General features: G+C 41.4%; 2 protein-coding genes across 2 annotated transcripts; both read left to right on the plus strand.

Moving 5' to 3' along the window:
• The first annotated feature begins 48 nt into the window (after nt 1-48).
• Nucleotides 49-2,980, plus strand: dusp2 (dual specificity phosphatase 2). The gene is made up of 4 exons (XM_078251080.1): nt 49-610; nt 930-1,051; nt 1,189-1,408; nt 1,985-2,980. The coding sequence occupies exons 1-4, from the start codon at nt 223-225 to the stop codon at nt 2,200-2,202; spliced, it is 948 nt and encodes a 315-aa protein (XP_078107206.1). The 5' UTR covers nt 49-222; the 3' UTR covers nt 2,203-2,980.
• Nucleotides 2,981-9,558: 6,578 nt separating this feature from the next.
• On the plus strand, nt 9,559-12,744 carry adra2b (adrenoceptor alpha 2B). Its single transcript, XM_078249762.1, has one exon. The coding sequence runs from the start codon at nt 9,585-9,587 to the stop codon at nt 11,166-11,168; it is 1,584 nt and encodes a 527-aa protein (XP_078105888.1). The 5' UTR covers nt 9,559-9,584; the 3' UTR covers nt 11,169-12,744.
• Nucleotides 12,745-14,327: the final 1,583 nt, after the last annotated feature.

The raw sequence follows: 14,327 nt of genomic DNA on the forward strand, positions 1-14,327 counted from the left end.
CAAGTGAAACTCAAACTACAGTAACAGTACTCTACAGTACTCTCTAGATATATTTACAGTAGATTTTAAAATCATCTCCAAAAGTTCTTTATTATCTTAAAATTCGCACAGAAAAAAAAATCTTTTTTATTCTATGAGAGCCTATTTTAGTCGTTAAAAACAAATAGGCCTTGCTTATTATTTATTAGTTTGAACTTGTTTTAAATAGACTTTTTTTCAGCCATGACTTCAAGCAGTGAGCCTTTGGAAATAAGTGGCAATGAGCTGTCTCACATACTCAGGACCCCCCGGGAACAGTACACCTCTGCTGGCTGTGTGGTGCTTGACTGCAGACCCTTCCTCGATTTTTCTTTTACGCACATTTGCGAGTCCCGAAACGTCAACTGGAACTCAATGCTGCGTCGTAGATCCAAGAGCTCGGTGGTGGCTCTGGAGTGGCTCATCCCGGACAAGGCGCTCCTGGGCCGGCTGCGGCGCGGGGAGTTCTCCCCGGTGGTGGTGGTGGATGAGAGCAGCCGCTCCGTGGCCGAGCTGAAGGCAGAGAGCGTGGCCCATATGCTGCTCACCGCCCTGCAAAACGAAGTTCAGACGCAGATCTGCTTTCTGCAAGGTAATTAGACTTTTTCAATCTACGTTGATGCACCAAAATGTGTCCTTTCAGGCTGTTGAATTTGAGTTTTTGAAGTTTTTTTACTTCAAAAACTCAAAACATGAGCTACTTATGTGTTTACTAATGGGCCAACCTATGCACTGATCATATGTAAGCTGAGCTAATATAAGTATTTTTTTTTATGTAAGAGTGTAACTTGTTTAATCTCCATAATCAAACCTAAAGGATAAACAAACTTGATGAACTTGCAATTTAAATCATAGGCCCATAGCTTATATATATATATATATATAGCTAATACTGTGTGACCTCCATTTAGGTGGATTCAAGGGATTTTCAGAGGCCTGTCCAGAGCTCTGTTACAGCTCAGCCAGCAATCACCTCTCTGCAGTGGAACCAGAGCCAGTAGTGACAGGTCGGAGGACACCAGCATATGATCAGGTAAGATAAACCTTTACAACTTAACATTAAAGAGTTCAAATGAAAAAAAACATATATGATAGCATAAAAAGACCAAACTGCTTAGTTATTATTCTTGGTTTTAAACATGGACTCTGTCTTGAATTTGTAAATTGCAGGGTGGTCCAGTGGAGCTGCTGCCCTTCCTGTTTTTGGGCAGTGCCATCCACTCCTCCCGCAGAGAGACCCTCGCAGCTGCAGGCATCACAGCTGTGCTCAACGTTTCCTCCACATGCCCTAACTTCTATGAGGGGGAGTTTCAGTACCTGCGGCTCACTGTGGAGGACAGCCTAGCTGCTGACATCAGATCCTGCTTCTCCACAGCCATCGCCTTCATCGGTGAGTTTCTCCCCTAAACATCCAGAGCTCCCAATCTGTGGAAAGTGTAACCTTAAGATCGAACTTCAGTCATCATTTGCTCACTGTTATGTAACAAAGACAGTAGACCCACCGAACACACAGTGAATTAGTCTCCTCTTAGTTGAGTGAGTCATGTTTTTACACTCTTGATGAAACATGAAATATCCAAAACATTTCTCTAAGCAGGTTGTACACCATAATCCATTCTGTAGCTTAGATTTATGGACCAACAGTGTAATCATCTGATGCAGAAGAGAAATGTATTAACATCTTATTATTTTCTTTTGCCCGTTTTGATCCCTTTTACATTGTAAAGTTTAGTTCAGTAGGAGACAGAGGTGGATTTATAACTTCAATAATGGTGAATAGTGACTGCATTTTTATTTCTAGGTTGTTTGTTTCTTCACTCATTCAGTTTAAAGCTTTCTTTGTATTTCTACTTGTGAAACATTCTCTATGATGTAAAAAAAAAACTGATGTGAAATGAAGCGCAATATGCTGATCTCTCTTCCTCTTCCTCTTCCCGTCTCGTCTTTTTCAACTCTCCGCCTACAGACTCAGTGAAGCAGAGTGGTGGTCGGGTGCTGGTGCATTGCCAGGCAGGTATCTCCCGCTCTGCCACCATATGTCTGGCCTACCTCATGCACACGCAGCGCGTCAAGCTGGATGAGGCCTTTGACTTTGTGAAGCAGCGGCGTCAGGTCATCTCCCCCAACCTGGCCTTCATGGGACAGCTGCTGCAGTTTGAGACTGACGTGCTCTGCCATGGATGAAGACCACAGGTCGCATTCTTTTCAATTAATTCTCCTGCCTCTTGCAGGCATTGACTTTATCAGCCATTATCAGCACTTGTATGTACTATTGGAACTAGTACATTTCAGAAGTATATGCTTTGTACAATCAGAGAAAAGCTAATTGTGCTGCTGGCATCACATGGCCAGTGGATCTGAACTCCTACAGTATAATATAAACTTGTTATGAACAATTGTTATTGTGAGCCAGCAAGTTGGAGCAGCTATGAGGTAATTCCCCTGACATGTTATATTCAAGGGGTGTGTGTGTGTGTGTGTGTGTGTGTGTGTGTGTGTGTGTGTGTGTGTGTGTGTGTGTGTGTGTGTGTGTGTGTGTGTGTGTGTGTGTTATTTTGTTTGACTTATGTGCCTGATCTTTGCAAGGACTGTCTTATTTTCAAACTGGAGGTCATTCCTTCACATTTACGACCACTGTGACATGACAGGTCTTTTTATGAGACAACACTGTGTTAACTACTTAAGGCAATACTGGATGAACCTCAAGTTGTATTGTCTACTTTATACAAAAAATGCACTAACCACTGTTGGTGTCATTGCATTCTGTATCCTGAGATATATGACACTTGGTAAACTCAAGCTGGAAGAAGTTGTTTTTTTATGTATGTAATAGAATTTTTGTTTTTATTTATTTTAACAGTTGTTATGACAGTGTAGCATTATTACTGTCCATTACCGCACTTTAAAGTTTGGCTGATTCCTGCTGTTTTTTTCCACTAAAATAAAAACATGCTGGAGAACAGACTGAGTCTGTTTAATCATGCATAATATCCTTATTTCGTTCCTTCCTTCTTATATCCTAAAAGATGCAGAAAATATATAGTCCACAATACAAATTCATAAGTTCACACACTGATCTTGCTGCTCTTGCTAAACCAGAAGGTATTAAAAATTTGCATTGCTGAGTGTTTTGGAGGATTATCCACAAAGAATGGGTTTTACAGTCTGAAGTCCTTTTTGACTACTATTCTGACAAGCCAGATACACATTACATTTGCTGCCGCTAGGCTGCGTCTATATGTCTAGGCTACTTTTTTACCTCAATAATCACTGACCTAAATTTCACATCCACTTCCTCAACTTGCTAGAAAAACTTTGGACGTTCGTCACAAAGATTTCTTTTCAACAATACACTTTCAAAAGAGCTGAAAGCCGTAGCGGACATTTATAATCACAAAGTTTAGAAAGTCGACTAAAGAACTACTCACATAGACTTGTAACCCCATAAGCATGCCAACAATACATTCTTGTTACATAATGCATGTGGCTTTAGTTTGACCAAATAGTGGTTCCTCATTTTGCAAGCTTCCAGCTTAACTATTATCATATCCACGTCAATCTACGTTCAAACATGTCAACAGCTGTTTGTCCGAGTAACCATAGGTCACAAGAATATCAGGCACAGTTACCTTATGTTATCATGGGTAAAGGTCTCACCATTTTGAATATTAAATTGTTATAACATCTTGTATGACAAACAGCATAAACAAAATGCAGTCAACTTGGCAGAGATGACAAAGAACTACCACTAATAGTGCATTCAAGATTAGCTACCACCACTAACCTCATCCCTTGATGCAAATTATGCCAGCCACACTCTTGTCATAGCCATAGCTAAAATAAACTACGTCCTCTCATTTGCAAGTATCCATTGCCCAAAATGTACACGAGCATAACTGTTATACTTGGTTTCTTCCTTCCATTAGCCATAGTTTTCCAGACAGAGAGCAGAAGAAAAAAAACTTGGAGTTTGATCAAGACTTCACTTCAGCTGAAACTCTCACTTTCACAGTCGGTTTACATCAATTGAAGTACATGCATAAAATCTAACAAATTTGAATGGATATTTCCATTAAGCGTAGCCTTCAGTTGCGTACACATTCATGCATCACAATGAAAAATCTAATAATGCAATATACAATCATATTTCAGTGCAATTACACTTGTATTACTTTAAGTACACTGTGCTGATAATACTTTTACAGAAGGATATTGAATACAGGACTTACTTGGGGTAGTTTTACATTATTGTACGGGTATATTTAAAGTACAGGATTGGCGTACTTCTTCCACCACTGCAGGTAGTTTCAAAAGAAAAATGACTACATGTACAGTGGTGGGATGCAACTAAGAATAGTTACTCAAGTTACTGTACTTAAGTAGCCTACAAATTTGAGTACTTGAGTCCTTTCTTTTCATGTTGCTTTCTACCTCTACTTTACTACATTTCAGAAGGAATATTGTAATTTGTACTTTACTACAATTAAAAACTGACAGCTTTAGTTACTACTTACTTTAAGCTACCCAACAGAATACACATCTACAGCTCAAGCAATTAGTTGATTTATCAATTATTTGATTGATGGAAAATGAATCGCCAACAGGGGATATTTTTCTGCATTAGGTACTTTTGCTTTGAGTACTTTACATTTTCCTTACATACTTTTACTTAAGTAACATTTTCAATGCAGGACTCTTACTTGTATTTTTACAGTGTGGTATTAGTATTTTTACAGTAAGTAAAGGATCTGAATACCACCTCCACCACTGCTGTATTAACACCTAACCAGCTTCGACAAGCATTGGATATTAGTTTGTAGTGAGACAGTGATGCTCTCTAGTGACAACTTTTGAAAAGACCAGAAAGGTAATTAAAAAATATCCAGCAGATGGCACCAGTAGACTGTTTATTAACTGTGGCAGCCTTTTTATTATGAAGATAACGCAGAAAGGCCACATGTACACATCTCTCTCTCTCACACACACACACACACACACACACACACACACACACACACACACACACACACTTCCTATCTGTGCTGTTTCCTAATGCAGGGTTGTCTATTAACACATTTAAATGACTTTTGGTATCATCTCACTTGGTCATTTATCTATCACTGGAAACAGACTCTTCCTCCTTACATCTGAATGTCTTTCTCATCTCGTTTGCTGCATTCAGCTCCTTCTCTGTCAGTCAGTCAGGCTCCTTAATGAAAACAGACTCAAACCATTACTCACACTCTGCGTCCACATTGAAGTAGTGTCAGGATCAAGCATATTACATTAGGCTGTGGCAGTACCTCCCTTTGGTGTGTGTAAATGTGTTTGTGTGTGCATTTGCCTGTACTGTATGTACAAAAAGAAAAGGTTAGGCATTTGCACAGAGATCACAAACAACAATATTTGCTATTCACAGCTGAAGATTGTGTCACTCAATTTCAGCAAGAAATCCCATTAAGAGAAAATTGCTAATAATATTTTTAGCTGGGGGAATTATAATATGGTGATACAACACACACACACACACACACACACACACACACACACGCACACGTGCGCACACACAAGCAGCAGTTGTCATTACAAATGCAGTAAGGCAAATGACTGTGTGACCATCTGGGAGAGCTCCATGTAATTGCAAGCAGGTTACACACACTCTCACACTGTACCGCTGAGGGCACTCACTGATAGGATGTATTCCAATGAGTCCAGTGGAAGAGTCACAAGAATATGAACAGATGGGAAATAAAATGAAAACATATTCTACTATGTATATTTTTTCAAACTTATTTTTCCAATCTTTGTTTTTATTGTGAAATACTGAGTCATTTTACCTCTTCAGGCCTCTAAAACCAAAAAAAATCTCTATTTGGTTGATATGCTTGCAACTCATAGTCAAATGCTACCTGTGATAAGGGGTTGCAAGTAGACTATACTTCAAAAGCCAAAAAAGGTTTGGAACAGCTGCCTTTGTCCCCAACGGTAACCTTTAACATCACAACTACATGCCTAACCCTAAACAGTATCTTCACGTTAGCTAAACTGTATTCCAATTTTTAATAAAGTCGTAGCCCCTTTGCTGGCCAAAATGTACCTAGTTTCCAAACTCTCAATTTAAAAAAAGCAAACTGGTCCTCATAAAGATGCATGAGCATGCACACACAAAAAACAGGAGGCAGAAGCAAGCCAGTAAGTCAAAAAAAATTGAGAGCATCCAAAGGGTAGATACTATGCTATAATTGATTTGGACCTGAAACATAATTTGCACAGACTCCCACCACAACACTGCTGACCTGCAGTTATTTGGCACTCATTTGGGAAACAGTCTTAAAGACAATTTTTCTTAACACACTTGACACTTCTTCTTAGTTGTGTTAAATCTTCCCGTACCAAGAGACTTCAGGAGGTGTTTTGAATGGAAAAAGTTTTCTCAAAGAGTGGATGCCTTTTAACAGACTAGGTACAGTGTGGATTTCAAGCAAGAGTTACTGATCCATTGGGCGTGATCCATGAAGGGAGAATTTCCTCCAGATTTGTTTACTGTGTGTGTGTGTGTGTGTGTGTGTGTGTGTGTGTGTGTGTGTGTGTGTGTGTGTGTGTGTGTGTGTGTGTATGTTTCTATACCACATGCTCTTACACAACAACGATTCAGAAGCGATGTACTGTGCACTGAACGCTGTGTGCTGCTCAGTCTCTATAACCTTGGCATCAGTGACACACCCCTCTCCCCCAGAATGCATTTTCAGCGTGTTACTTAGCACAGTTCACCCATGGAAACAGAGACACTTGATTGGAGTGCACTCTCCCGGTAAAAGCTGTATTCGCTTTCCCTTTATATTTAGAATGTGTAGCGTGGAGCGGAAAATGTACAAACCATTATTGGCTGCTGCTTCAGGTCACACAATCAGAGAGCAGGGCTCCCAAGTGTAATTCCATTGGTGGCTAGCTGGGTTTCTCTCTCATTAAAGCAGCAATGCGTGGGGGACGCACTACAAAAACAAGTAAACAGGACCTCCTACCCACACACCATTCATAAGATTGTTTGTGTCCATGTGTAGGCTGGTGAATGTGTGTGTGTGTGTGTGTGTGTGTGTGTGTGTGTGTGTGTGTGTGTGTGTGTGTGTGTATTGTTTGTTTGTGCTTTATTTTATTTATGGCTCAGTAAAACAGCAGCATGACGTAAGTTTCACTCGATAATTGAACAATTGAGCACTTGATCTCAGGTAGGCAACAGATCATGAGGTGTTCTGTGGATGCCTGTGCTTCTTGGGGGAGGAAGTGTTGCAGGGTGCAGAGGAATTTAAATGGAAGTCAAGTGACGTAAATGCATGAGCGCAGAACAGAAGAGCTGTACACTCTTGTCCTGCAGCTCGTACAATGAGCAGAGGTGGAAGGTAACACAGTGCATTTACCCAGTCGGTTTTGAGGGAGAGGTATAGCTGAGCATGACTTTATAATTTTACTGGACCATATTTCATAAGGAAATGATTCACTTTCACTGCAATGTTTATGTGATGGTTGTAATGACTGCTTCACACCTGGGAGTGAGTCCTTCTTTAAGGTATTCTAGCAATCTTTATTAAGGACACGGATGACCATGATAAAACACATCACAGCAGCATGTACTGTGCACAAATCTTACCCCTGCCTCAAAACTGTAGCTGTATTGCAGCCTGTATGTACACCGTCAAACATGGGTCTTACCTTTAACCTAACCTAACAAAAAAATCAGAGAGCAGGCTTGTGACCAGGTTGAGAAGCTAAAACGGGAGTATCAGTGCCCTTCAGTAACTTACTCGACCTCCAGCTGCTGCAGTGAAAACGTTTATTTGCCCTAAATGACTGCAGGTGTTGGAGGTTTCATCGAAACTGGTGTAAAGAACAAAGTCTAAAGATGGAGAGATCACACAGGCTTTTTAATTGAAAAGCATTGATCAGCCAAATGTGCTGTTCCACACATTGAAGGAGATGATGATGATGATGATGATGATGATGATGATGATGATGATGATGATGATGATCACTGAATAGCTTTGTTCAGCGCCCTGGAATGAAATGTTTACTGCAAAGCAGATGGCATCAGCTCAGCGTCCTGTGGAGTTAATTAAACGAAGCAGTGCCACCCAACAAGCCATTTCTAATATAACTGCGTTGGTTGAGTCACTCTTGGGTATAGGCTATACTACAATTGGTTCCCAAAGTGAGGCCTTGAGGTGGTTCCAGGGGGTCCCTGGCAAAAAGGATAATCATTTATTTTCACTATAATTCCATCCATAAGTAACACAATGACAGAATGTATGACTATTTTGGTCATACACTTTCTGTAATAAAACATCTAAAAGCAAAAATCCTATCAGATGGGGGACCCTGGTTCAAAATCTTATCGAATGGGGGTCCGTGGTCTAATTTGTGTCAGTTTAGGGGCCATAAACGTGAAAAAAGGTTGGGAACCACTGAGCTATGAGATAGGGAAATAGGGGGGGGGGGGCTACAGGGAGAGAGAAAGTAAGGAACCCATGACGCCCACAGCTCCACCATGACATCACCGGGTCTAAAAAGAAGAGCTAGAGGGAGATGGGAGGCACCTCACTCATTAGATTTCCCTCGTAAGGTCCCGTTCACAAGTGAAGATGCTGCTGCGCCTCTGTGAGGAAGCCTGCGATGTGCGCTAGCGGAACAGCTGTATCTTCGTATCCCGGTGAACTTCTGACGAGACAGAAGCACCAAGGACCGAGAAACAGCTCCTGAGACTCACAGACTGAAGCTGCTCTCCGGGGATCATTTCACTACTGAAGGAACAACGTGTTTTGACTTCATGTTTCTTCATGCGCAAAGCTGGAGCGCTTGAGGTTAACTTTGAGCTTTCTGTTGTTCGAGTTGAAACGCTGCCATCAGGCAGGCTATCTTTTTATTAGTAAATCACTGTAAATATTGCATAGTAACTGTATTTCACTTTATCTAAACCATTCAGTGTTCGCTGTTCAGATGCGACTGTAAGTTATACGCGCGTCTCCAAAACGAGGACGCACGGAGATCTCGTTTTTTCGAATCTAAATTACATTATTATAAATGTAATCTCCTCATCGTTAAGACAGTCATTAACCCACTAAGAAAAAAAGAATCAAACTTCGTGCACTAAAGAAGTTTTAGTTTTTCGGGCAGAGCAATCAGCATCACCATTTTTTTTTGGGGGGGGGGTGGGAGGAAATCTGTTTTACAAAGTGGCAAATCTTTTTAATTGAAAAACCGTGATCTGTGTCTTGCCGCATTGCCTAGAACTGTTTTGTATGCTTAATATGGACTTGGAAGAGATCCCGTGGAGGATGCAAGGGAGCACTCGTTTGGAAACAACACAGGGACACAAGGAGAGCAACTGAGGTAAATACACAAATTATAATGTATTATAATCAAATATATTATTTACATTCTAAACACAGTATTGTATTGTGCACAGACAATGTATGATAATCTTATGACACAATCATTAAAACAATTAACGGTTTTGGAAACACATTTTATTCAGTGACCAAACAAAAAAAGACTCCTGGAAAGCTAATCCCAGCATGGCTTCGGTTATGGAGAACGGCTGCTCCATGGAGCTGAGCGGCTGGAACAGCAGTGTGAGCAGCGCAGGAGCCTCCGTGCCCTGCAACCAGAGCATCCTGAAGCTCGCCCCTTACTCACCTGAAGCCACGGCGGCCTTCGCCACCGCTATAACCTTGATGGTCCTCTTTACCATCGTGGGGAACATTATGGTAATCATCGCTGTCCTGACCAGCCGGTCTCTCCGAGGACCGCAGAATCTGTTTTTAGTGTCACTGGCTGCTGCAGACATTTTAGTGGCCACACTCATCATCCCCTTTTCTCTGGCCAATGAACTGCTTGGCTACTGGTACTTCAAATCTCTATGGTGTGAGATCTACCTGGCGCTGGATGTGCTGTTTTGCACCTCCTCCATTGTGCACCTGTGCGCCATCTCACTGGACCGCTTCCTGTCAATCTCCAGGGTTACCTACGGGCGTCAGCGGACTCCCAAACGCATCAAAGCCGCTATTGTGGTGGTGTGGCTCATCTCTGCCGTCATCTCTTTCCCTCCCTTGCTCTCACTGAACAAAAGCGAAGGAGGGGATGAGGGGAGTGAGAGGGGACCTCAGTGCAGGCTGAACGATGAACGCTGGTACATCCTTTACTCCACCATCGGCTCCTTCTTTGCTCCATGCCTCATCATGATTCTGGTCAACATAAGAATCTACCAAATTGCCAAACAGAGAACACGTTGTCCACCAGGAGAGCCCAGGAAGGATGGGGTCGGCTCTGCTACACCAAGTCAGCCTCCACGACATGTACAAGCCAACGGGAGGGATGATGAAGAAAGCACACCCCCGTCATCGAACAAAACATCCAATGTCAGACCCCCAACCCTCGCCATCACCCCTTCTCCTTCCCCAGGAGAGACTCAAACCTCCCAGAATCCCAGCTCCAATAATCTTCTGCAACCTCCATCCCCTTCTCTAGCCATGACCCCTGTTACAACCTCCCTTGATGCTTCTCCTCTTGGCCCCTCAACTCCCTCCTCTGTGCCTCAGTCTGCCCCTGCCAAGACTAAAGAGAAGGGGAAGAAGGGCAAGCGGCAGGGAGGAAAAAAAGCTGACAATAACAATGGTGACAGCTCAAGCACAGACAGCGATATGGAGCACAGCCATGGAGGAGGCCGAGGCAGCACCAGCATGCCAGGATCACCTGCAGGAGGGGGGGTCCACTCCCCGGCCTCGGTCAAGCGTTACCGGGACATGATCGCCACTTCGAAGGGGGCTCGGCTGGTGCCAGGGAGAAGGTCAAAAACAGAGAACGACCCTGGAGCAGCAAGGCGTAAAGCGATGGTTAACAGAGAGAAGCGTTTCACATTTGTTCTGGCGGTGGTAATCGGTGTCTTTGTGGTGTGCTGGTTCCCGTTCTTCTTCTCCTACTCTCTGCAGGCAGTGTGTCCAGAGACATGTGCCATCCCTGGTCCACTCTTTACGTTTTTTTTTTGGATCGGTTACTGCAACTCCTCACTCAACCCAGTCATCTACACCATTTTCAACAAAGACTTCAGAAAGGCCTTCAAAAAGATACTGTGTAGTAGCACCAAGGGTACTTTCTTTTAGCATACATATCCCCTGTATAGGACATGGACTAAAAAAGCATATAAAAATCAATAATTTCCATTTCCGAACACTCAAAGGGCTGTCTTAAAAAAATGTTGAACTGTGGAAATTCCAGCATGAAGTTCAGAACTGAGAGACACTCTTTTACAGCCACAGTGTGCCAAACAGGCAACTTGGACTGTGAAATCACAGCTTTCAGCAGATACACGCATACATTTTTACATGGTGTGGGATGAAAACAGGACATGGAATAGAGGCATCACTCAATACTTGACTGCTTTACACTTCGATTTTGATTACAAAGTTTTATCTCCAGATCACATTGAATTATGGATAATGCTGGGGCACAGGCGGTGCAGAATCATTGAAGAAATGTAGGCTATACACTCTTTATAAAACTGACAGAGGGAAGCAGGAGAACAGTTGAGATTTAACTCCTAAATAAGAATACAGACAGTTTAATGTAAAATATATAATATTTTGTAATTATTAAATTCTACAGGACTAATGGGAAAAGAAAACAAGTATAAATAAGAAAAGTGACCTTAGGTTTCTGTGAGCCTATGGCCATTTATTTATCGATACAGAGCACAAGGAGCACACAAGCTTAGTGGTGATTTCTTACATCTGCAGTCCTAATTTGCCCAGCTGCAGGGCAAACATGTGTTCCCCGATTTTTATCTAAAACGCGCAGCAGCAACAACAACAACAACAACAACAACAACAACAACAAGAGAAGGTTTCTGACAATTTCAAGCGTGATGGCACAGACAAGGGCACCCTTTCAAATTGAACTTGAGGGCTTTCACAGGGAAAGCATGCACATCAGACACCTTGCTTGTGGCTTGGTGTGGGTCATAATGGACAATCAGGTTGTTTGTAATGAAACTCATGGCTGTCACCTTTTATGAAATACAGAATAAGCTTAAGTGTGGGGGATTTTGGACTTAAAAGTAAACAACAAAATGTTATTGAGATGTGAAAATAAGACAATGTGATCATCCTTATCCTCTTAGCTTTGCTGTTTCATGCTATTTAACTTAACCTGGACTTTCACACCAATGTACTGGATTGAGCAATCCTTTTAATGAACACGGATGTGACAATGACATTTGAGGAACAATCAAAACTGTTTTTAGCCTCTTGAAAGTGTTTCAAATGTTATTCACAGTATCTAATGGGAGGTGCATCCGATGAAGACTGAAAAAAAACTAGATTCTTATTATTCAACGTCATTTTCCAGAACCCTGATTAAGTGGGTAGACATTTACACTGACTGTAAAGGACACATAAACAATGCAATTATGGATGTGTAATGTTATCCCTAATTACGCCTACATGGGTTATTCTGAGAAATATTTGGTTGAGTCACTCTTTACCAACGCCTCCAGCACATCGTCACTTGCAGTGGACCTCAACATGGCACATTTGGTTTATAGCTGAGAGGCAAGTAAATAAATGGTACATTTATTATTCTCACCATGAGACTGAGGCTCTGTCAGCTTCCTCGATAAAAAAGAACAGAAAATGTGTCTTTAAATGTGAACAGCACACAGGCTTATTGACTCAATGGGACAAGGGCTGTCAGCAGCAACACTTCAATTTACTAATTGTCTAATACTGCTGACCTGTGTGTGTGTGTGTGTGTGTGTGTGTGTGTGTGTGTGTGTGTGTGTGTGTGTGTGTGTGTGTGTGTGTGTGTGTGTGTGTGTGTGTGTGTGTGTGTGTGTGTGTGTAATGCTTTTCTGTAAAGAGTGTCAGTGCCTCATCAGGCTGCTATGTACTGCAGATCTACTGCAATATTGATAAGAGTAGAGACCAGATTTCCTGGTGCAGACATCACTTTGTGAATGTTTCTACTTGATGGACAGATCAGTAGTATATTGCTACATTGAGTTAAGTCTTATTGAACTGAAAGTCAGTGTTTATCAGTACATGGCTATTTAGTGAATACCCTCTAGGGACCAAAGAGCCTTATAGGACATCAGCCTGACTCAGTGATATCTGGCTCTGTGTTGCTTTAATGAAGTATTACTTTATATTTGGTGTATGTGACGGGAGGAAAAGATTGAAAACACTGTATTATTTATTTCAAACTATTTTGTGTTTTCTGTCTGTTACCTATTTATTGTTCAGTTAGGCTACTGTGCTTTTATTCTGAAAGTCAAGCAAAGTGGAACTGATATCAAAGAGCGAGATCATTGTACAGATTTTTAATATCTTTAATAAGAGCTGAATTGATTTGTGCCGTCGAGCTCTTGCTTTGTGGAGATTGAGCTATATATGAGTTTGGGATGTATTTGTGTTGAATTGAAGGAACACAAACTTTGATTTATGTGCATAATGCATAATCTACAAATGTAACATATGTCATTGTTTCATCAAGTTATAGTAAAGCAAAATGTTCAATCAGAAATACAAGCACATTCATGGATGTACATTTTTTTTAAGCATACTGCAGCAGGAAAATCTTTCTTCAGCACTGTTTTCCTGAAAAAGTAATCGAACAGGAAAATGTCACTAGCACCCGTAACCTGTTTCAGTTGGATGATTTGCAGGCTTTTTGCAGGCTACAATCCATACCACACAGAGATGTTTGGAGATTCAAATAACTGATAAAACAAAATGGTTGAGAGTAAGAGCTCTGTGCACTTAAACATCTGTTCCCTTCACTCATCTGAAAGGGTTATTTTCTCTCCAGAAATACAAACAGCTATAGCAACGCAATTACAACAAAAAATAGCCACAGAGGCCATGAATCCATGGCCGTTTCCAAAAAATATGAGTTGCAATGCTGCTCAAATCCCCCAACCATGGGTTTATGTGGTGAGACTGCTGCTTTGTTTATTTTAAAAAGTATGAATTATGGCTAAAAGGTGACAGATGCAGTAATCTGTCTCTTGATCACCATCCTCTCCCCTGAAACTGCCTTTACTGTTTCTTCTCCTACTGTGTTTGGACCAAACTGCATTGTCTGAGCTTTACAATCTTCTATCCCCCATCTGTCATCTTCCCTCTCCAGTTTGGAAATAAAGCTACTTGAAAAATCACGAGTCATTCCCCGGTTTGTTTATTTATTGTATTTTCACATGATACAACATCAGGGCTGAGGGCAAAGATTTATAAAAAAAAAAAGATAATTTCCTGGAAGAAAATTAC

The sequence above is a fragment of the Sander vitreus genome, chromosome 5 (assembly GCF_031162955.1).
Source record: "Sander vitreus isolate 19-12246 chromosome 5, sanVit1, whole genome shotgun sequence".
NCBI lineage: Eukaryota > Metazoa > Chordata > Actinopteri > Perciformes > Percidae > Sander > Sander vitreus.

What these genes read in the sequence shown, in the direction of transcription:
- adra2b (XM_078249762.1), top strand. Translation starts at nt 9,585, where the DNA reads ATGGCTTCGGTTATGGAGAACGGCTGCTCCATGGAGCTGAGCGGCTGG.
- dusp2 (XM_078251080.1), top strand. Translation starts at nt 223, where the DNA reads ATGACTTCAAGCAGTGAGCCTTTGGAAATAAGTGGCAATGAGCTGTCT. An exon ending in GCAGATCTGCTTTCTGCAAG is followed by an intron (nt 611 to 929) that starts GTAATTAGACTT and finishes ACCTCCATTTAG; the next exon opens with GTGGATTCAAGGGATTTTCA. An exon ending in CACAGCCATCGCCTTCATCG is followed by an intron (nt 1,409 to 1,984) that starts GTGAGTTTCTCC and finishes CTCCGCCTACAG; the next exon opens with ACTCAGTGAAGCAGAGTGGT.